Source organism: Narcine bancroftii, chromosome 6 (assembly GCF_036971445.1).
Source record: "Narcine bancroftii isolate sNarBan1 chromosome 6, sNarBan1.hap1, whole genome shotgun sequence".
Taxonomy (NCBI): Eukaryota; Metazoa; Chordata; class Chondrichthyes; order Torpediniformes; family Narcinidae; genus Narcine; species Narcine bancroftii.
The window spans coordinates 238,295,645-238,319,102 of NC_091474.1; the positions used below are offsets into that span (position 1 = coordinate 238,295,645).

General features: G+C 46.5%; 1 protein-coding gene across 1 annotated transcript in view; it reads right to left on the minus strand.

Annotated features, from left to right (window-relative positions):
- daam2 (dishevelled associated activator of morphogenesis 2) overlaps positions 1 to 23,458 on the minus strand; it is a 188,727-nt gene that overhangs the window by 129,978 nt on the left and 35,291 nt on the right. The window contains exons 4-7 of the mRNA XM_069887752.1: positions 21,269 to 21,363; positions 12,812 to 13,145; positions 8,449 to 8,559; positions 7,142 to 7,245 (exon numbers count right to left, since the gene is read on the minus strand). Coding sequence (XP_069743853.1) covers positions 7,142 to 7,245; positions 8,449 to 8,559; positions 12,812 to 13,145; positions 21,269 to 21,363 — 644 coding nt within the window. The remainder of the gene's footprint in view (positions 1 to 7,141; positions 7,246 to 8,448; positions 8,560 to 12,811; positions 13,146 to 21,268; positions 21,364 to 23,458) is intronic.

The following is a 23,458-nucleotide window of genomic DNA, read 5'->3' on the forward strand; positions in this document are numbered from 1 at the left end:
ATTTATGTTTTACAGCAACTGCATTTTATTTTGATGTTCAAGATCATTAACTTTGGGCACAGGGATCACAGCATCAAAGGAGACCTTATTAGTCACTGCACCTTTTCCAGCTCTTTGAAAGAGTTGTCCAAATATTCCCACTCTCCCTTGATCCTTCCTTATTTGCAAATATTTTGCTTTTCAAATATTTATTCAATTCCTTTTCGAAATATTGACTCTCATTCCATCGCCTTCTCAGCCAGGCCGCGTCAGATTACAACACCTTGTTGTGCAAAGAAAATTCTCTCCATCTCCACTGACATTTTGCCATTTATCTAATGGTGTAAACAAACCCCCTGCCAATTTAAACAGTTCCTCATATTTATTATATCAAAATCCATCTTGACTGTGAACACTCCTATTAAATCTCCCCTGAATGTTTTCTGCTCTCTGAGTGGAATCACAGGATCATGGAGAGATTATTATTCAACTCAGCAACCATGCTAGTTCACTGAAGAACAATCCGGTTCAATTCCCACAGTCTATTCCCATAGCATTGCAGGTTTATTCCCTTCATATGTCAACCTGATCCACACCCTCCTCTTTCGGACTAACTATAACCATATAAACCATTTACAGCACGGAAACCGGCCAGTTTGGCCCTACTAGTCCATGCCGAATATCATCTCCCACCTAATCCCACTGGCCCGCATTCAGCCCATAACCCTCCACACCTCTCCCGTCCGCATACCTATCCAACCTTTCCCTCAATATCAACATCAATCTCACTTCTACCACCACTGCTGGAAGTTCATTCCATACCCCCACCACCCTCTGTGTGAAGAAATTCCCCCCTCATGTTTCCCTTAAACTTTTCTCCTTTTACTCTCAATCCATGCCCCCTTGTTTGAAGCTCTCCCACTCTCAGTGGAAAAAGCCTATCCACATCGACTCTATCCGTCCCCCTTATAATTTTGAATACCTCTATCAAATCACCCCTCAACACTCCTGGGAATAAAGTCCCAGCCTGCTCAACCTTTCCCTGAAACCCCGGCAATATTCTCCTCTGCCCTCTCTCTCTATACTGTTTATATCCTTCCTGTAATTCAGCGACCAAAACTGCACACAATATTCCAGATTGGGCCTCACCAATGCCTTTGAGTCCCCTAGTTACTGTACCACTTGCTGAGGGGAGCAACTTATCCAAACCCATCCTAATCATGGAACTGGACTGAAACAGAGGCTGTAGTTGCAGGGCATAGACTAACAGAGGTGAGCAAGCTAAGGCTATATTGATGCTGGGATAGGTGTTTAATGGGTCAGCACCACATTGAAGGCTGAAGGGCCTGCAGAGTGCCGTTATGCCCTATGTTCTAAAGGAAAGAGTTGCAGACTGAACCAAGGTGTTCAGCAAAGCGTCACCCAGAAGCACGATAGGCTGCAGACACTGTGATTGAGTAAAAATGCCGAGATGCTGCAGGAACTCAGCTGGTTTATTCAGGATCTAGGATGTTTTTGACAAAGATGTATTGCTGACGTTTCGGGCCTGAGCCCTTCTTCAGGCAAAAATCAGAAAAGGCAGGAGCGGGATATATCAGAAAATCTCAGAATTAAAAACAATGGGGGAGGAATAAGGGTCCAGGTGGAATAGATCATGTCTGTGCGAAATGAGACAGACAAAGGAGAGATGACAGGGGAAGAAGGGGTGGGGGAAGGAATAAAAATTTTAACGAAAGGCAGAAAAGTCGATATTATTGTCATCGGTTTGGAGGGGGCCTAGTCGGAAGATGAGGCGTTGTTCCTCCAATTTACAGGTGGTCTCTGTCTGGCAGTTCCATGAGGCCGTGGACGGACATGTCAGCAAGGGAAAGAATTGAAATGGGTGGCCACTGGGAGATCCACGGTATAGCAGCGGACAGAGCTGAGGGGCTCAACAATGCGATCTCCCAGTCTGCACCCAGTCTCTCCGAAGTAGAGGAGACCCTATAGCAGGATGCAGTAGGTAACCCCTGCAGATTCACAAGTGAAATGTTGCTTCACTTGGAAGGAGTGTTTGAGGCCCCGAATGGTGCTGAGGGAGGAGGTGGAACATATCCTGCAGTCACAGGGATAGGTCCCAAGGGGACGATTGGTGGGGAGGGAGGAATGGACAAGGGAGTCATGAAGGGTGTGGTCCCTGTGGAAGGTGGAGAGGAGAATATGTGTCTAGTGGTGGGATCACGTAGTTGGTGGCGGAAATAGTGAAGTAGAATGTGTTGGATGCGGTGGCTGGTGGGGTGGTAGGTGACGACGAGGGGAATCCTGTCCTTGTTGTGGGTGGGGGCCGAGGGGGCCAGGGCAGATGTGCAGGTAATGGAGGAGCGCCGATTTGATGGTGGGACAGGGAAAGCAAATTGTTTGAAGAAGGAGAACATCTCTGATGATCTGGCATGGAATGGAATCCTTACAGGGGATGTGGTGGGAAGAGGTGTAGTTGAGGAAGCTGTGGGAGTTGGTGGGTTTACTGAAGATATCCATCCAGAGTTTGCCTCCTGAGAAGGAGACAGAGAGATCGAAGAAAGGGAGAGAGTTGTTAGAGATGGACCAAGTGTATTTGAGGTCGGGGTGGAAGTTGGCAGAAAAGTGCATGAAGTCATCGAGATCATCGTGGGTACATGAGGCAGAATCGAAATGGACATCGTTGTAGCAGAGGAAGAGTTGAGGGGCCTTGCCTGCGTTGGCTTATAGCATGGATTGCACCACGTAGCCAACAAAAAGGTGGACATAGTTGGGGCCCATGTGGGTTCCCATGGCTACTCCTTTAACCTGGAGAAAGGGTGATGAGTCAAAGGAGAATTATTAAGTGTGAGGACAAGTTCTGTCAGCTGGAGGAGGGTGGTGGTGGACGGCGACTGGTTGGGCCTATTGTCCAGAAAGAAAATAAGGGCTTTGAGGCCTTTAGTATGAGGGAAGGAGGTGTATAGGGATTGGATGTCCATGGTAAATATGAGGTGATCGAGTTCAGAGAACTGGAAATTGGTGAAGTGATGGAGGGTGTTTGAAGTGTCCTGGATGTAGGAGGTGAGAGACTGGACCACAGGGGAGCCAACACAAAGTCAAGGTAAGGGGAGGACCAATTCGGTGGGGCAGGAGCATGCGGACACGATGGGTCTGCTGGGTCAATTGAGTTTGTGGATCTTGGGTACGAGGTAGAAACGGGTGGTACGGGGGTTGGGAAACAAGAAGGTTGGAGGCCGTGCCAGGGAGGTGACTGGATGTGATGAGTTCAGAGATGGTGTATGGTTTCTCAGCCACATGCAAGAAAAATAAATAGATAGGGGTGTGAGGTAGGGAAAGATTAGATTGTTGTGGGGTACGTTTACATAGGTCGGCCCAACGTTGGAGGGAAAAGGGTCTGCACTGTGCTGTAATGTTCTGTGAATATCAATTTTGTGACCCTTCACACTCTCAGTCCTGTTGAAGGGTTTCTGCCTGAAACATCGACCATTCTTTCTCTCAAACTGATGCTTCTTGACCCGATGAGTTCCTCCAGTTCTTGAGTTTGTTGTCCTGGACTCCTGTATCTGCTGATTCTGTTTGCTTCTTTATTTACTTGCTTCTCCAAGTCTGATGAAGGTTTCTGAACCTGAAACTCCTCGTGGATGCCACTTGACCTCCTCAGTTACTTCTCCATTTTATCATCTCTTTCTCTCTCCATCAATGTTTAATTACCTTCAGGGTAATTTGTCTGCTCTTGAACTCAATAATCTATTTATGGTCCAAGATCCTGCACACCTTCCTCAATGCTTTCTCATTATGTATGGTAGCTAAAAGACCCACCATTAAAGATCCACCTTCATGACTCCCTCTCCCACCCACCCCTTTACATGACCTAGCTCTATCTGCCCTTTTTTATTTATCCACCCATCACTCACCTGCCTCTGACTCCCAACACCCTCCCCCTTCTGCACCTCGGCCATCCTTCATCTATCTTTCATCTATCTCTCTGTTCTCGGTCATGCTGCAAGGTCTTGACACGAAGCGATGGCAATGGTCTTCCAGCACGGGTGAGATGTCATGGAGGGAATGCTGCCGATAGGCACATTCGAGGCTGCAGGAGTACGTGCTGAGGGGCACCATGAGGCTTGGCGCAGCAAATGCTTTGTGGGAAGGGACCACAGTTTGCAGTCCTTCCTCACCGGGCATTGAGGGGCTATGACTAGAGAGGAAGTCCCTCAAACAGCTGACGGTGAGTAACTACAGGGGGAGGGGGCCACAGGAGTGGCAATGGAGCAAGGTTGGAAATTAGAGAATGAATAAAAATGTACAGCAATGAAGATGACACAGATTGTGAAGTGACTTTGTACAGATTTGACTTTGTACGTAACTTTATTGACGATAATGTTTACTTTTGCAAAAAAAAATTCTTTCCGCACAGTGGCTGCTCCATCAGTTTGAATTTTACTTTTGAAATCTGCAAAAGAAAGTAGTGCTGGAGAAACTCAGCAGGCCACACAGTGTACTTTATGTAGCAAACCAAAGTTTCAGGCCTGCTCACGTTTTGCTCATACCTTGATGAAGGGCTCAGGCCTGTAACATTGATCATATATCTTTATCTTTGCTTTTCACTCACATCCCATCTTAAGCAATCCCTGTGCCATTGATGCTCCGTGATTAGTAAGGGATTGCTTAAGGTGGGATGTGAGTGGGAAGGGAAGATTGAGAACCACTGCTCTAGACCCAATTACCATATAACCATATAACCACTTACAGCACAGAACAGGCCAGTTCGGCCCTACTAGTCGATGCCGTAACAAATCCCCACCCTCCTAGTCCCACTGACCAGCACCCGGTCCATACCCCTCCAGTCCTCTCTTATCCATGTAACTATCCAGTCTTTCCTTAAATGTAACCAATGATCCCGCCTCGACCACGTCTGTCGGAAGTACATTCCACATCCCCACCTCCCTTTGCGTAAAGAAATTTCCCCTCATGTTCCCCTTATAATTTTCCCCCTTCAATCTTAAACCATGTCCTCTAGTTTGAATCTCCCCCACTCTTAATTTAAAAAGCCTATCCACATTTACTCTCTCTGTCCCTTTTAAAATCTTAAACACCTCTATCAAGTCCCCTCTCAATCTTCTACGCTCCAGAGAAAAAAGCCTCAGTCTGCACAACCTTTCCCTGTAACTCAAACCTTGAAATCCTGTCAACATTCTCGTGAACCTTCTCTGCACTCTCTCTATTTTGTTTATATCTTTCCTATAGTTTGGTGACCAAAACTGGACACAGTACTCCAAATTTGGCCTCACCAATGCCTTGTACAATTTCATCATAACCTCCCTACTCTTGAATTCAATACTCCGATTTATGAAGGCCAACATTCCAAATGCCTTCTTCACCACACCATCTACCTGAGTATCAGCCTTGAGGGTACTATTTACCACAACTCCTAAATCCCTTTGTTGCTCTGCACATCTCAATAGCCGACCATTTAATGCATATGACCTATTTAGATTGTTACTGAAATATTTCGCTTGAGAAAAATTGTCACTGGTCCATTTCATTGAAACTGTGCACATCTGGAGTCAATGAGGGATGATTAAAACAGTGGTTTTCAAACTTTTTCTTTTCACTCTCATGCCACCTTAAGCAATCCCTTACTAATCACAGAGCACCGATGGCATAGGGATTACTTAAAGTGGTAAGTGAGTGGAAAGAAAAGTTTGAAAAAGACTGCTACAGACAATACATCTGTGACCTGCTGAGTTTCTCCAACATGGCGTTTTTTACTACAATCAGCCGTTTGTGTTTCGCTAGCGCCTGAAATCTATTGTGCCTTCATATATCGAGGCACATGCAGCCCCATCCCTCTGGCTCATCATGCTTACGTTGATCCTTCCTAATCCTTCTCCAATGTGGGCAGAATGGTTAGCATAGCAGTTAGCGTAATGCTGTTACAGCGCCAGCGACCCAGGCTCGAAATCGGTGCCGTCCGTAAGGAGATTGTATGTTCTTCTCGTGTCTGTGCGGTTTTCCTCCGAGAGCTCTGACCCTTCAAAATGTATGGGGGAGGGTGTTGTAGGTTAAATGGGAGGCATGGTCTCATGGACTGAAAGGGCCTGTGTTCTGAGTCTATATTTAAACTTAAAATGGCCTCACATCCAACGCTATTCAGGTACTCTCAGTGACCGAATATCTCTGATACCGCTCTTGTAAGTCTTTTCTGGAGTCCCTCTATGGTGTTGATGCATCTCCTAAAGTACAAGGCACCAAAGTATTTCTCATGTAGAGGATATGAACATCGAGGCCAAAGCCATCATTCAATGCCCATCCCCAAATGCCTTTCAGGAGATTGTGGTTACCCATTGCGTTCCTTCTGGGTTGTTGGGGTAAGGAATTGCAGAATTTAGACCCAATGATCATGAAGGGCGAGTGATCTATTTCCAATTTAGGATGTCCTGCAATTTGGATGGGAGCGCACAGGGATGGAGTTCCCTTGTCCCCACATCTTTGTCCCTTTTGCCATTTGGGAAAGGCTATTGGAACAAGCCAGGTGAGAACAAACCACAGTGTGTTTTGCAGATTGCACACACTGCAGCCACTGGGTTGACAATCGATGGGAATTTCCAGCACCAATGAAGCCACTTTCATGTCAGCTTCCTTTGTGTTGTTGGAAGCTCACACATCCACGCAAAGTGGAGAGTATTTTGGCAGAGAAAAGGGAGATTCTGGAGAAACACAACAATGTTGAGCAAACATAAATGCTTTGTGCAACTCAGAGAGACTGCAGGTGCTTGAAAGCTGGAACAACCCATAAAATGTTGGAGGAACTCAGCAGGTCAGGCAGCCTCCATGGGAGGCAATAGATTCTTGAAGGCCATCCTTCCTGATGAAGGGTTTTGGTCCACAACGTTGATTATCTATTCGCTTCCAAGGGTGTACCATGCACTTTCCTTATGTCCAGTGGATGACAGGTAGGCTTCAGCATGAATCATTTGCTGCAGGATATCTAGCTTCTGATCTACACTCATAGGGACTTAATATCATTAGGAACAATACACCACCCCTTTCCCCCCACCTCTCCCCTACCACCCTTACATTTGCCATCACAACCTCATTTTCCAAGCCCCAGGCTTATTAAGATTGGTTGATGTTCATGGATTGGTGCACATCAGGTTACCTGTCCAACGTTGCATTCTCGTGGCTTCGCAACTTGTCAATCACGGGTTGAATTCCCAACATGAGGAATTCATACCGCAGGTGCAGTCGGAATTCCAGATTGTCCTGTAAGGAGGCAAAGACATCGTTAAACCCTGGTATTCTGTATTATCCAATGCACAATGTCAACGTGCCTTCCCAACATTGTCCATCTCTCTCTCGCTCTCTTTCTCTGCACTGTCTGTTATGTAACTGCATGAGATGGACCATAATACTATAGCTGAGGTTCAACCAATGCTGTAGAAGGTTTACAACAGTTCATCTGAAGATACACTCTGTGTGAGAAGTCCTTGTCAATGGGGATTAGTTGCTCAATGTGAGCTGATCATCCACACTTTCAAGCCAATCCATTTCCATCGAAACCCTTCCCCTCCATAAATCTTTCTTTTAAGTATCATTGAACCTGTTTTTATCACTTCCTTTGGCAGGTCGCTCCGTCAGCCCATCACGTTCCTCAGATCTCCCTCCTCTCACCTTAAACCATTACCTTCTAGCTCTAGAATTGTCTACCTTGAGAATAAAAATGTGAGCATTCACTGTATCCATTTCACTGATGATTGTATAAATCTCCATAAGGGTAATCCCTTAGCCTCCAAGGAATAAATCTACCCAACCACTCCTTATAACTCAAGCTCTCCAGTCCCATAACATCCTTGTGCACCTCCTCTGCACCCTTTCCAACTTACTGACATCCTTCCTACAGCTGGGCGACCAGAACTGCACACAGTGTGGTTTCGCCAATTCCTTCAACAGCTGTAAGATGATGTCGCAACTTTTGTACCCACCCAACAAAAGCAAACGTGCCACATGCCTTCTTCACAACCCTGTTCACCTGAGTCTCCACTTTCAAGGGAGCGCACACCTTGCACCTTTTGTCACGGTGAAATGCTGAATCTCAGTACACAATCACATTTCTACACTTGCCATTCATTCTCCCCTCATTTCCCTCCCTCTGGCACCTTCTCTTGCTCATTCTTTATGTTAATTGACTTTAGGGATGCAGGCTCTCCCAGCACCCATGTGACCAATGAACCCGCTAACCGACACGCTTCTTTGGAACGTGGGATGAAACAAAGCACGCAGAGGAAACCCATGTGGTCACGGGAAGGATCTTCATGAGGACATGGGGGATTCGAACCCAAGTCGCTCGGGCTGTCATAGCTCCATGCTAACCGTGGAAGCCTCCTGTTAAGGATCATCTCTTTATACTGCTCAGGGCGATCAGGGAAGTAGGCAAAGCAGCAGTTCCGGAGAGGCCTTTCAACCTACCTCTCCAGCTCCTGCGTTCAACACAGCATTGATGAAGGACATGATGGCTGTTTTGAGGTGTGCCTCATCTCTGTACCTTCCAGTGCTTCTGTCCAACTCATTGAGTAACGTCTGTTGTGGAAGAAAAACAGTTTTCAACATGCATGTAGCAAGGCTGAAGTGTTTTTATCTCTAGCCAGAGCAACCTTCCTTGGCCACCTCATCTTCTCAATGTAGGCACCTGAGGAGTTATAGAACCATGGCATCAGCGGGAAAACAGGATCTCTGGGTGCAGAGACTTCTTCAACTATCAAGCATCAACTAACACAGATCCACAGGACTAGAAGAGCGTCAGAAAGGATAAATGGCCTCCCCCTCTCCTCCTCCCCCCCATCGATTGGACTTACTGGGATCATTGTCTAAAGAAAGCTTGCAAAATCCTTGAGGACCCCCCCCCCCCCCAGATGTTGACAGTTCCTTCTCTCCCACTGATGCCTCATGACCCGTTGAGTTCCTCCAGTAGATTGTTTCAGCTGCCGTCTGGCATGTGTTCCTGTTGTAATACCAGTTTATTCTCATACATTCCCACTGATTCTCTCGGATTTTAAATTATTATTTTTTTATTTAGACATACAGCACGGTAACGAGCCCTTCGGGCCCACGAGCCTGTGTGCCCAAATACCCCAATTAACCTACTAACCCCATAAGCCTTTGGAAAGTGGGAGGAAACCGGAGCATCCAGAAGATGGGAACATGCAAACTCCTTAAAAAAAACCACGGTCGCTGGCGCTGTAACAACGTTGTCCTAACCATGCCACCCAGATTCTATCCCTTGCTCATACATAGAACAATACAGCAATACAGTCCCTTTGGCCTGCGATGTTGTGCCAACCTATATATTTCTTCCAAAAAAAAAAGTACTTAGCCCTCCCTACCCTGTAACCCTCTATTTTTCCTTCATCCACGCGTCTGTCTAAGAATCTCTTAAATGCCCCCAATGTTTCAGTCTCCACCACCATCCCTGGCAAGGCATTCCAGGCACCCACAACTCTCTGTGTCTCCTCTAAACTTCTCTTTGTACTTGTGTCTTCCTCTGGTGTTTGCTGATGCTGCCCTGGGAAACAGGTGCTGGCTGCCCAAATGGTGGTCAAATAACTGTCAACAGCATTAAAACATGGGAGGACACCGGAGCACCTGGGCGTGGGTAGGAGGTGTGGGAACGCCACATGGTCACAGGGAGAACTTGCAAATTCTACACGGACAGCACCGGGAGTGAACCCAGCTCACTGGAAGTGAGAGGCAGTGTCTCCACTAGCGGCTCCACTGTGCCACCCATGAGAATGACAGATTCATGGCCTCCACCCACCCCTCCCCAGTGCTCGGGCTGGTTCCATAGTTACAGTTCAGTGGTTTTCCCAACCAATATTCAACTTTGATTCACAAGAACCAATTATCCAATCATTATCGTTTTACTCCTTGTGGAATCCTGCTGTGTGTAAATTGGCTGCTGTGGTTCCCACTACCAGGAGTGGGGCAGAACTTCATTGGCATTTTGGGAATTTACGATTGCATGGATTTGGAGCAGGAACAGGCCCGTCCCTCCTACAAGTTTGACCTTCCATTCAGTGAGATCACGGTACCCTTAAGTTTTTCAAGTGTCCCAACCCCTTTCATTGACGCACCCTCAAGAAAGGTGTAGCGGTTCGCGCAATGCATTTACAGCGCCATTGAACCAGGGTCGAATCCGGCGCTGTGCGTAAAGTATTTGAACGTCCTCCCTGTGTCTGGGTGCTCCAGTTCCCTGCCACTCTCCACAAAACGTACAGGGTGAGTATGTTAATTGGTGTACGGGTTCATGTACTAGTAGGGCCTGTTACCATGCTGGATCTCTAAAATGTATTTTTAAAAAAGGAGGTGTTTATAGAGCCCAATAGTGGAAGAAGGGGAGGCAGGTAGTCGAAGGGAGGGAGTTCCAGAGTCACGGGTCCTGGGGCTGAAGTGACTAGAATCAGGAAAAAGTGGCAAGAGGCCGGAACGGGATGGGAGCCAAAGTCCCAGAGGGCTGAGGACTGGAAGAAGACGACACAGAGGGAGGGAGGGAGGGGCTGCAGCTAAACCTGGAGGCACTGTCAGATGTGGGGTGGTGGGGAGGGGGGGAGAAGCAGGTTCTTTCTCCTATTGTTAAGGGTGCTGGGCAATGCTCATAATGCTTCATTGCTGACATTACGGCAGAGAAAAGTTAAAATATCATGTATATTACATTTTTAATGTGTTATTATGTGACAATGAAAAGGACCTCTATAGCAGTGGATGATAAAGCTCAGAAGCCCCCACCCCCTCACTCCAGTTTGTTTTAATTTCGCCTGTAGTTTCAGAGTTTGCTTCCGACTGATTAAATCATTAGTTTAAATAAGCCCTGATGGAAGGGTGGAGCGGGCTTGATGGGCCGAAAGGCCTAATTCTGCTTCTAAGTCCTATGGTCTTAAGTTTGCACATAATGTGGGAGCTAGAGAGAGTTTTGTCCCAGAGGAACTTCAATAGCAACAAAATAATTTCACTGGGCTTCATCTTTAACCCAATTGGTCTATCAATGCAAACTCTATTCAGGCTACATTTACAATCAAAGTTTATCTGTGATGAAGATGCAATAACTTTTAGGTGTTACCAGGTTTAGGAGAAGCTTGGACCCCAGATGCCTCCCTCACATCTTGAGGAGAGGTTGATAGGGAGAAGTCTTGCATGGAGGTGTATGCATTGGGGAATGGGTCTAGGACATTTTGGCCTCCACAGTTTGACGCCAGAAATTTTTCCGCCCACAGTTTGGCACTGGACATTTCGACGCTGGCAGTTAGGTGGGTTTCACCGCGGGGAGAGGAGAGTGCGGAGATGTCATCGCGGGGTGAGGGGAGTGCGGAGACATTACAGGGTCGGCGCCAAAATGTCTGGCAGCCAGACGTCCATTGCCAAAATGTGGGTGCCAAAATATCCGATTCTGGGCTGTAACATTCGTTGCTCAGCCAATTTACATGATAGCTGGTTGTCACGGGGCAATATTAGACAGGTTTCCTCACACACACTTCAGATTCTCATTGCTGCAGTGTCAGGGTTTGACCTGCTCCAGCTTGTACTGTCACCGACGCTAACCAGAAACAGTGAGGATTAGTGCTATGATCCAAAGGAAGGAGACTGCAGCCAACGGAACACGTCTGCGGAAATATGTAAAATTTCCATCCCCATTGAACCTCTGCAGGATTTTATTATTTTTGATTTCCGAAAGATAAACTAGTCCTTGTACAAAGATCTATTGCTGGCCAGGGAATTGATAGGGGAAGTGTGATGTGCCAGAATGTGGGGAAGCACATAAGGGTGTGGATGACGATATATATATTAATCCCCTGAATCCTTCATTCTATTCCTGATAGCAATCTCTCCCAAGTGTCCATTATTCCACAAATAAAACCATCTGAACCCCTCGATTAGATTCTATCCTGGTGTTACTCAGAGGTAGCTTTTATACACCATCGGAATCTACCAATCAGTTTATTCTATATAAAACCATCCAAATCTCTTGATTTAATTCCATTTGGAATCACTCCCAGATATAGTATGCATTATTCGATATACAGTATAAACCTTTCAATTAAATTCCATCCAGGAATTTATCCATTGTTCCGCACATAAACCATCTGAATCCCCTAATCAGATTATAATAAAGATCATAAGCCAAACAGATAGGAGCAGAATCGAGTCTGGCCCCAACATGTAATCACGAGCTGATCCATTTCCCCGCTCAGCCCCATTCCTCCCCATAACCTTTGATGTCCTGGCTAATCAAGAACCTATCAATCTCTGCCTTAAACACACCCAATGGCCTGGCCTCCACAACTGCTTGTGGCAACAAATTCCACAGATTTACCATCCTCTGGTTAATGAGATTTCTCCACATCTCTGTTCCAAGCGGACGGAGACCCTTCAGTCCTGAAGTTGTGTGTCCCCTCTTGCCCTCAACGCTCCTTCCATGGGAAATAACCTTCCTACAGTTACTCTTTCCATGTCGTTTGATGTGATTTAAAATTTTAAATAAAATCTTTTTTAAAACATTCAAAATATATAAAATCCTTGATTTAAGGCCATCCTGGAATATTCAATATTGCATCCCCCAATCAGATTACACCAGATATAAACCATTTAAAACCCTTGATTAGATTCCAGCCTTGAATCACTCCCAAGTCCATTATTCTAAACAGACAGGTATATATAATCCGGACCTCATGATCAGATTTGATCCTGGAATTACTCCCTCCTTACAATCAAGCATATTCCATACATGCCCTAGATTCCAGCTTTTGGTGGTGGCTGAGCAACTGCCCTGCCTCTGAATTACCTGGAAGCGGGTCCTCTCCGCAGCAAAAATCTGGTAGTGCAACATTGCTTGCAGTACTTTCTTGTGCCCACCTGGCACCAGGCAAACCGCTCCTAAGATCTCCAGCACTGCAATCTTGGTCTTGACGTTCTCCATCCTGAGACTATGGGAGATGATGTTGATGCTCTCTGGGTGAGCCAGCACGTGGGCACGCCCCTGGGAGTTGTTCATCAGCGCCTTAATGCATCCTATAACGGATGTGTGAATGCGGCTCTCTGACGTGTCGTAGTCCATGCTCCGCAGGAAATTCAACAGGCACGTAAGCCCGTCCAGCTCGATGAATCTCATCACGAACCTGCGGGGATCAGGCGTGGAAAGGTTAGCGTGAAAATTCTACTGCGTTTTCCTTCCCCGTCGCTGCTTGCAAGGGTGATGACCCAAGAACTCACTAACAGAACAGAATAGGGGCAGGAGTAGGAAACTTCAGTCCTGTGCCACCATGCGAGATAGTGCCTATTCTATTTTTTTGTACAGCATAATAACAGGTCATTCTGGCCCTCAAGACAGTGCCCCCCCACCCCCCCCCCCCCACACACACACACGCCAATAGAGGAATTAGAGAATATGGGGAGAAGGCAGGTAGGTGGAGTTAGGTCATAAATTAGATCAGCCATGATCGTATTGAATGGCGGAGCAGGCTCGATGGGCCATTTTTGGCCTACTCCTGTTCCTACTTCCTATGTTCAAATATTATTGGAGGGTGGGATGAAACTAGAGCACCCAGAGGAAACCCATGCAGGTCAAGGGGAGAAGATGGAACCTCCTTATAAACCGTGTCGGATTCAGTCCCAGGTCAGTGGCACTAAAATAGCACCACGCTAACCATTTTACTTCCCAAGGGGCGAATAACACCCTTTATCCATCCCAAAGATACCCTGGCACATTCTCCTGTGTAGAATTTGGAGCAGGGCCACCCTCTGTTGAGTGCCTGCCACAGATTTCCAAACCAGAAGACCAGCTGGAAGATCTAGAAAGACGCGGGTGCAGGCAGGGGCAAGGTTAGCCAGTTCATGAACAAGTCAAGCAAAGAAATGAATGACTTTAAAAGAAAACAATAGAGAATGGTTATAAACCAATTAGTCTGATCAATCACATGTGAACATGCTGGAGAAACTCAGCAGGTTGTCTAGCATCCATGGGAAGTAAAGGTTAAGCCTTACAAGGATGGCCAAGCTTTTAATTTTTAATTTAGACATATACCACGGTAACTGGCCATTTCGGCCCACGAGCCCGTGCCGCCCAATTAACTACACCCCCTGTATGTACTTGTGGGCTGAAATGGCCTGTTACTGTGCTGTATATCTAAATTAAAAATTGAAAGGTTGCCCACCAAGATACCCAACGAAGGGCCTGGGTGTAAAATGTTAATTACTCTTTACTTCCTACGGACTCTATGAGTTCCTCCGGCGTGTTTGTGTGTTGCATTCGACCCCAACATCTGCAGATTTTGTTTAACGTGTTGGTTTGAAATATTCCACGGTCGGAGTTGGAAAAGTCCCAATGTTTGCAAAGATAGATCAGCCTGTCAGGTGAAAATATTACATTCATGTCCCTATTTCAGGTGGGGAGAGGCGGGTTGATGGACCTTACGGAGATCAGGTGGGAAAGCGGAGACTAAGATCAGATCAGCCATCAGAGGGGATGCAGTGATCCAGTGCTGCAGGGAAGCTGGACAATGGGGTATGAATTTTCTCAGGTCATTTAGCCCCTCAAGAATGCTCTGCCATTTAACAACACAATGAAGTTTGCATTCCTTTCATCTTTTACCCCTTGATTGTGAAGAAGTTGCTTTGAAAATAATCAGAGACCCTGATCTTCCCCCCCCCCACCCCCTTTGAGGAGGAGTTCAAAAGATTTGCCACCAGATACAAACAGGTCCCATCCAACTTTCTGCCCCAGATCTGCCTCACACCACACAAAAAAAAACCCACAAGGCAAAACCAGAAGGGCCAGAAATGTGGAGTGGAGCAGGGAACATTTGCTCATGCAGCCTGGTCCTGCGCAAAAGTAGCCCCATTTTGGCAGAGGATTTGGCCGACATACTAATCCGAATAACGAAGGTAATCTTCCCGCCAGATCCAGCGTTGTAGCTGCTCAGGAACCTTATGGGCATAAGCTACAAATTAACCAAATTCCAAATACAATTCGTATTTATCTCTTTGTCCATAGCAAAAAAAATGTGTGGCGGTGACCTGGAAGTCCAACTCACCTCTTTGTATCAGCAAGTGGATTACTGAGATACATCGCTGTATACCCATGGAAAAAAAAAATACATTTAATCTAAGAAACCGACACAGCACCTTTGTTAAAATAAGGCAGCCGTATCTGAAGTACACGGAACACGAGTGTAGCCACCCCCCGACAAAAAGACTTATAGGAGCATGGCTGTAGCCACACCCCGACAAAAAGTCTTATAGAGATTCACCAACTGATGGATCAAGAAAAATAGCTTCTATAAGGGGTGTCTCCACAGCTTCTATGGATACACACAGGAAGTGCCAACGCCACACCCAGCCTCTCTCTTTTGTCTTTCTCTTTCTCTTTTCCTTTCTCTCTTGGTATCTCTACGTTTCCTTCTCTCTCTGTGGGTGGGGGGCGGGGGGTGGATGGGAATGGGGGAGGGAGAAAGATCATATAAAAGTAGATTGTTGGAAGATACTGAGATGCTCTGAAACATTCAACGATGTGTTCTCTTGGTTTAATAATGGAAAATTAAAAATATTTCAAAAAAAAGATTTGCCACCATACTCTTTCCACTTGTCTCTCTGCCTTACAGTCTAAAAATGACATTAATATTGACTTCTCTTTCCCTTAACCCGCCCCCCCCCCCGCTTTTTTCCCTATCCCTCGGTCTCCTTTACTCCAGCTCCCCACTCTCTTCCCTTCCCTCTCCTATCAGCCCGCTTCCCTCGCCCTCTTTCACTTCTCAGCAGTTTCATTCTCTTCTTCCCTCCCACCTATGACTTCTTATCTATTAGCCTGTGCTCTTCTCTGCGCCCCCTTCCTCCTCCTCTCTTCTTCTCCACCCGCTCTCTTTCCCCCCTCCCCCCCACCATTTTATTCAGTCGCCTGCCTGCCTTGTGCTCATACCTTGATGGAAGAACTCAGGCCCGATATATTGGTAGATGTTGTGAGACCTGCTGAGTTTCTCCAGCATTGTGTTTTCACTTCATCCACGGCAGGGGTTCTCACCTTTTTGTTTTCCACTCGCATCCCATGCTAAGTAATCCCTATGCCATCGGTGCTTAGTAAGGGATTGCTTAAGGTGAGTGGGAAAGGAAAGCTGAGAATCACTGCTCTAGACCCAATTGCTACTGAAATATTTTGCTTGAGAAAAATTGTCATTGGCCCATTTCCTTTGGAGTTATGAAACCAGGCACATGACGAGTCTATTAACAGCGATTAAAACAGTGATTTTCAAACTTTTTCTTTCCACCGACATCCCACCTTAAGCGATCCCTTACTAATCACAGAGCACTGATGGCAGAGGGAATACTTAAAGTGCTATGTGAGTGGAAAGAAAAAGATTGGGAACCACTGGGTTAGACTGATGGTAGAGTAGATTAATATAGGTTGGTACAATATTGTGGACTGAAGGGCCTGCACTGTGCTTTAATGTTCTTTGTTCTCTGTGAATGTATTTCTTGTTATCCCACATAATCCTAGTCGCCACACCATATAGAGAGGGTGTGGAAAAGATTCACAGGAATTTTTCCTAGACTGGAGGTCTTGAGTTAGAAAGGGAGAAAGTCATGGCTGTGAGTGTTTACCCCAGAGAGAAGAAGGCCTTGGGGTGACCTCACAGGCTAGGGCGCATCTAACGTGAGAGGGCATAGGTTTACGGGGAGAGAGGAATGATTCAAAGGAGTAATTTAGAAGGATGCACATCTTCAGGATGTAGGAAGAAACTAGAGCTCCGGGGGTGGGAGTAACTGTAGGAATTGACTGTATTTTTGAGCTGATATTATGGTAAAGTTATCTAAAGGATGGGTGTCCAACTGTTTGGACTGGGGCGCAATTTCAGTGCTTGCCATAGTCGCTATTTTCCAGATATCTACTGGTAGACAGTGAAACACAGAAGTCTGCAGACACTGCAATTGTGGTAAAAACACGGAAATGCTGGAAGAAGTCGGCACGTCTTGCAGTGTCCGTAGAAGGTATAAATATATAACCGACGTTCCGGGCCTGAGCCCTTCTCCAAGGTAGACAACTGGGTTGGCATGGTTGAGTTGGGCCTGAGAATCTGTTTTCATATTGCACAGCTCCTTGACTCTAACATTAGGTACTTTAGACCTGCCTCTGTTTTGGCGATGCCCCACTTAGGACACTTCTCCAAGTTTATGGACTCCCTCCCCTGTGAAGCAGTCCAGTCCAGTTTAGTTAGTTTCCTCTGTACTTCCCTCCGACTGACAACGTAAAAAAAAACACTTAAAAAATTATGAGTTCAGTCCGTGGCCCCTCCTTAAAGGTGCTGTGGCCCCAGGGGTGGGGGAGGGGGAGCGGTGGTCCTGTTTGGCCCCTGTTGAGGATGGTTGATTTAGAATGAAGTGCGCTGAATAAACCAAACTAAGATTCCCTGGTTGCCATGTTGGAGTTTGAATTCATGTAAGTTTAAATTTGGACATACAGCATGGTAACAGGCCCTTTCGGCCCTCGAGCATGTCCTGTCCAATGGCACCTAATTGACTTACAACCCTCCATATGTTTTGAGGAAACTGGAGCACCTGGGGGAGATCCATATGGGCAGAAAGTACAAATTCCTTACAGACAGTGCCATATTCAAACCCCGGTCGCTGGCACCGTCACAGCTTTGCATCGACTGCTACGCTAACCGTGCCACCCCCAAGTGCTTAAGCGCAATGCTACCATTCCCCAGGAGACCATCAACAAACACAGTCGGCTGCTGCCATGCCTGCAGGAGGTGAGGGTGCAGTGCGCTATGGTCCCTGCACTGTGTGAAGACTCGGATGGATTTCAAGAGCCCTAGTCCGACATTGGGAAAGGGTGGTGTTCCTCCCGCCGTTAAGTGAAAACGGAAGGATGGAGGAGATTAACTTTCAGCATTAAACGACTTCTCTGTCTTAAAGTGAAAACCTCACACAGAAATGGAAACAACTTTTTAATTCTCATCCTGCTTCCACTGATCTTAATTGGAACTGAATAAACAAAAGTACGGCAGCTGCCAGCTTGAACAGCAGTGAAGCCGAAACCTTGCCATGCCTAATTATGCAGGAGAGCTGCAGTAACTGGATAGTGTTGACTCAACATGGTGCTGTTTTTAATTTTTATCGTTTGAAAGACCCCAGTCACCTTAAGCTCCCCCTGGCATAACACTTGCTCAGGCTGATGAAAAAGAGAGAGAGAGAGAGAGAGAGAGAGAGAGAGAGAGAGAGAGAGAGAGAGAGACTGACAGACAGATAGCAGGGACAGACAGAGGAGGTCATAGTGAGAGAAAGGGAGAGAGAAAGAGGGAAGGGAAAATGAGAGATGGAATACGAGAGTGGGAAAATGTGAGAGGGAGAGGGAGAAAGAGAGAGAGAGAAAATAGTATGGGCCATTTTAAAGAAGAAATAATGGATAGTTCAAGAAACAAAATGCACAGATTTTAAGGCATAGCAGCTAGCGCAAAGCTTTTACAGAGCCAGCGATTGGGATTGGGGTTCGAATCCCATGCTGTCTGTAAGGAGTTAGTACATTCTCCCCATGTCTGCGTGGGTTTTCCCCAGGGGCTCCGGTTTCCTCCCACGTTCGAAACGTACCAGGGGAGTAGGTTAATTAGGTGTAAATTGGGTGGCACGGATTCGTAGGCCGAAACGGCCTGTTACCATGCTGTATATCTGTTAAAAATAAATTAAAGGTCTAGGTTCAAGGAGGGTGTTAGAACAAGATAGGTACGTCATGTTACAACTGTCCAAGACACTGGTGGGTCTAGACCTGGAGTATTAAGCACAGCTCTTTTCACCCAACGATAGGCAAGATGACATTAAGATAGAGAGGAGGAAGAAATTATTCACAAGAATATCACTGGGACTGTTGGGTTTGAATTCAAAGGATAAGGAAGTTGGAACTCTTCTCGCTGAAGTATAGGAGATGAGTAATAACCTCATAGAGGTACAAGTGCCTAACCTTTTATCCGGAATTCTGAAAACCAGCAACCTCCAAAAACCGGCACTTTTTTCGATAGTTGACATCTGCTCATCAAAGATGGAGTTTGGCGCCAAACATGACCCGATGTGACCCTTGCTTAACTCCCGTGTATCCCGTCGCGTTCCACAACTTTATAAGTGCCTCCGAATAACCTATACTGACACCTGTTCAGAGTTGTGGAGCTTTCAGTTGGCCTGCCGGCAGTGCCTCAAAGGCCGTTATCGCTACCCATAATCCCTCACGCAGCAGGTGAAACCACTGTACCTGTGCCAGCGCGGGGGAACCAAGATGGGGGCCGTTCTCTTGGCGCTGGTAGAGGGGTGGGCGGTGTGGGGAGAGGGAGAGACAAGGCAGCACGACTGGGGTGGCGAGGGTGGGGAGAGACGGCAGTGCGACACGGATGGGCGAGAGGGGGAGGGTGGGGAGAGATGGCAGCGCGACTCAGGCGGGCGAGGGGGGAGATGGAGAGAGCCAGCAGCACGCCTCGGGTGGGTGAGGGGGGAGATGGAGAGTGCCAGCAGTGCACCTCAGGTGGGCTTAAAAGGACGTAAAGATTTAAATGGGACATTTAGGACACCTTTTTCACACAGAAGGTGGTGGGCTTATGGAACGAGCTGCCAGAGGAAATAGTAGAGGCAGGTTTAACATTAAAAGAGATTTAGACTCCAGATTTGGATTCCAGATAGACAATGAGATTGGTGAATATCAGCAAGGAGTCAGGCAGGGTTGTGTTCTATCACCAGACTGGTGAAAACATCATGATGACCATACAAGACCTACCTGGAATACGTACAGGAGGACAGAATACCAGCAGCCTCTGCTATGCAGAAGATACGGTACTGATAGCAAACAGTGACGTAAATTATTATCTAATCAACACAAGAGTGAAAGACTCGGCCTAACTTTGATCAAAAGAAAACTGAAGTCATGGTAATACCAAAGAAACTCGATAGTCCAAACTGTAGGATTGTATTGGGATTGAGTCAAGGACCATCACAAATGCAATGGGAAAAAGAATCAATGCAGCAGAGATGTGGTTTCTCAGAAAAACACCGTGCATATCATATACGGACAGGATAACAAATGGAGAAGTTCTACAAAGTAGATAACGGACACTACTTAAAAGAATCAGAAAACAGCAATTAAAATTCTTTGGACACATCATGCAAAGACATGCATTGGAACATTTATTACAACTGGAAAGCTGGAAGTAAAAAGGCAGACGGAGAATGAAAATGATAGAGGGATTAACAACATGGGGAGAAGCAGGGGAGGCAAAAACTACAATTCGGAGGGCCAGAGACCGTGCTGGATGGAGGGACATGGTCGCCCACACTGAAGGGCAAGGAGCCTGATGATGAGACTCCATCGCTTCCAAGAGGTCAGTCTCCTGAACAAACCTCACACTGGTCGAGGAGCGTTATCTTTTCTCCCTTCTAAATGATCCCACTCTGCATGCGCAACAGAGATTGCAGACATTGGAAATCTGGAGCAAGGAAATGATCTGCTGGAGCAACTCAATGGGTCAAGCTGCATCAGTGGGAGTTGTCCCATTGTTGGAACCCTTCATCAGACTGTCCTCTGTCCATCATCTTTCATCTCTCCCTGGTCCACCAATTCCCCCTTTGGCCCTAACTCATTACACCAGCTCTCTCTCCTCTACACTCTCATTCCTGGCCTGAAACATCGACCATCCTTATTTTTCTCCCACTGATCTCTCTCGGTAACCCTGGACTTGCATTTGTATCGCTGTATGGTGTATGTGTCGACCAGCTGGATTGCTCACAAAACAACTGTCACTGTACTTCAGTACTCGTGGCAATATACTTAAACGTACATGAAAATTGTGTGGTCTATAAAATGCAGAAGTCTGCAGACTCCGTGCGTGAAGTGAAAACACAATGCGGGAGCCAACTCAGTAGGTTAAACAATGTACTTTATGTTTTCGTCAGGCATGGAGAACGCTGGGGTCTAACAAGGAAGAGTTGATGTGATTCTGGAACATGGGATAGTTTCTAAGCCAGGGGTAGGCAACCTTTTAATTTTTAATCTTTAATTTAGACATACAGCACAGTAACAGGCCATTTTGGCCTATGTGTCCGTGGCGCCCAATTAACCTACACTCCTGGTACACGCACATGGCCTGAAATGGCCTGTTACCGTGCTGTATGTCTAAATTAAAGATTAAAAATCAGAAGGTTGGCTATCCCTGTTCTAAGCAGCAGAAACTGATTGCAAAACGGACAAGTATGTCTCCTCCTGAAACAGTACCTCATTGGCTGTGTCCTCAAAGCTGTTTTAAGGCCCTCGACAACCGTGTTCCTCATTTCCATCTCCTCCTCATCAAAAGCAAATACCGTTTGCATCTGCAAAAGAAACAAAAGCTGTAACCGCTGTGATCATTCTCAGCGTAAACATCTTCCCTCTGAACCAGCCATTCTCAACAAAGGCCCTACAGCACCCCACACCCCCCCCACCCCCCACCAGGGGCCACAGTAGATTTAAGTGAAAGCCTTGTTTTCTTTTCACCTCATGTCATGTGAATATATTTTATGATTTTTATGTCATCGGTAGGAGAGAAGTACGGATGAAACCAACTAAACTTGACTGCTTCACAAGGAAGGGGCCCACAAACTTTGAGCAGAATCCAAAGAGGGCTGTAGCCAAAAGAAATATATTGTGAATGGCTGCTCTGAACCATACATACAGATCCTCACGCCTTGTGTGAACAGATTGGGTGCTCTTCCTGGCACTGCAGGCCCTGAGAGCCACTGCAGTGTGATTGCATTTCAAGGGGATCGGATCACCCCGGGTTACCTGCGGGTCATCCTGGGTTACCCACAACTGCGGAAAGGGTACTGACTGCCTGCGTCAAGGCCCAGTTTAGAAAATCGAGTGCTGCAGAAGGTGACAAAGAAAGCCAGGCCCATCACGGGCTCTGACATCCCATCTAATGAAGACAATCAATGTACAGGAAGAGTCTCAAAGGTTTATTACCAGCTGGGAGAAAAAAAAAGCTCACTTGATCTTAAATGGAGGACTCCCCATTTCCGAACATTGAGCTTTTATTGTCCTACATGAGGAAAAATCTGTTGTGTCAAGACCCTTTGGGACATTTTGCCGCAGCCCAAGGCTTTGCTATTCCTCAAAATTTGGAAGATTAAGATCAGTAAAGGAATTTATTCAATTTCCACACACTGTGCCTACACAATGCCTCCCTGGGTGAGTAAAGGGAATATTGGGTGAACTTATTTTCGAGGTACCAGCTGGAGTTGTAAGCATGGGCTTGATTTCTTAATGATATAAAAATTTGGACAGGTACATGGATAGGAGGGGCATGGAGGGCAAGGGTCCTGGTGCAGGTCAATGGGAGTGGTCAGAACAATAGTTCGACACGGTCTTGATGGGCTGAAGGCCCTTCTTCTGTGCTGCAGTGTTTTATGGTTCTAGTAAGGCAGAAGGTTGATGGGAAGAGTGGTCATCTTTCTTTAAAGTCTCCGTCAGCGGATCTGTCACTTTAAGAAGTATGGGTTCAACTCTGACCTCTGAGTGGAGTTTGCATGTTCCCCCAGTACTCCAGTTTCCTCCACTAACTCCAACTGCTCTATAACTGCCCCGCTCATTTCCCCATCATGAAATGTAACTGAATGGAGGTAGAGGAGTCTGCAGGTCATTCTATACCACTGAACAGGTGGTTCATGGGTAGTGGGATGGATTGTTAAGGATTGGTGGGGTCTAATTTAATTTTTTTAAACATTTAGAGATACAGCACGGTAACAGACCCTTCTGGCCCACAAATCCTTGCCATCCAAATATAATCAATTAACCTACAAACCCCATACATTTCTGGAGGGTGGGAAGAAACCAGGAGTCCTGGAGGACATGGAGAGAACGTACAAACTTCTTGCAGACATCGCCGGATTCAGACCAGGTTGCTAGCGTTGTGTGAACCGCGATGCTAACATTGCTAGCCTATCTGAGAGCTCTGTTGAAAAGAGCTGGGAATCAGGAGTGGTCCTGATTTTTATCTGACGGCCCTTCCCAAAAATTCGGGAGGTCCCAACACCAATAAGAGGTCAAGGGTAGCAAGCGCAGGGAAACAACATCGCCTGCAGATTCCACTCGGCGACAATCTTGGGGTGGAAGACAACACAATCGGCTGGAGGAACTTAGCCAGATGAGCGGCAGAAAAAGAAAAGTCGACGCTTCAGGCTGAAACCTTTCATCGAAACGGGGATGCAGCAGAGGGGGAGATGCCCAGTTTGATGAGGACATGGTGCAAAGGATCAGATTGGGGGGCCAGCAGAAGATCGGTGAACCAGGGAGTGGTGAAGGGTGACGGGCCGAGGCAGTTGATTGACAGGTGCCAGACGGAGGGAGAGGGAGCTGCAAGAGAAACAAAGGGAAGTAAAAAAGGAGAGGCTGCAGACACCGTGGTTGAATTAAAAGTTGGAGAAACTC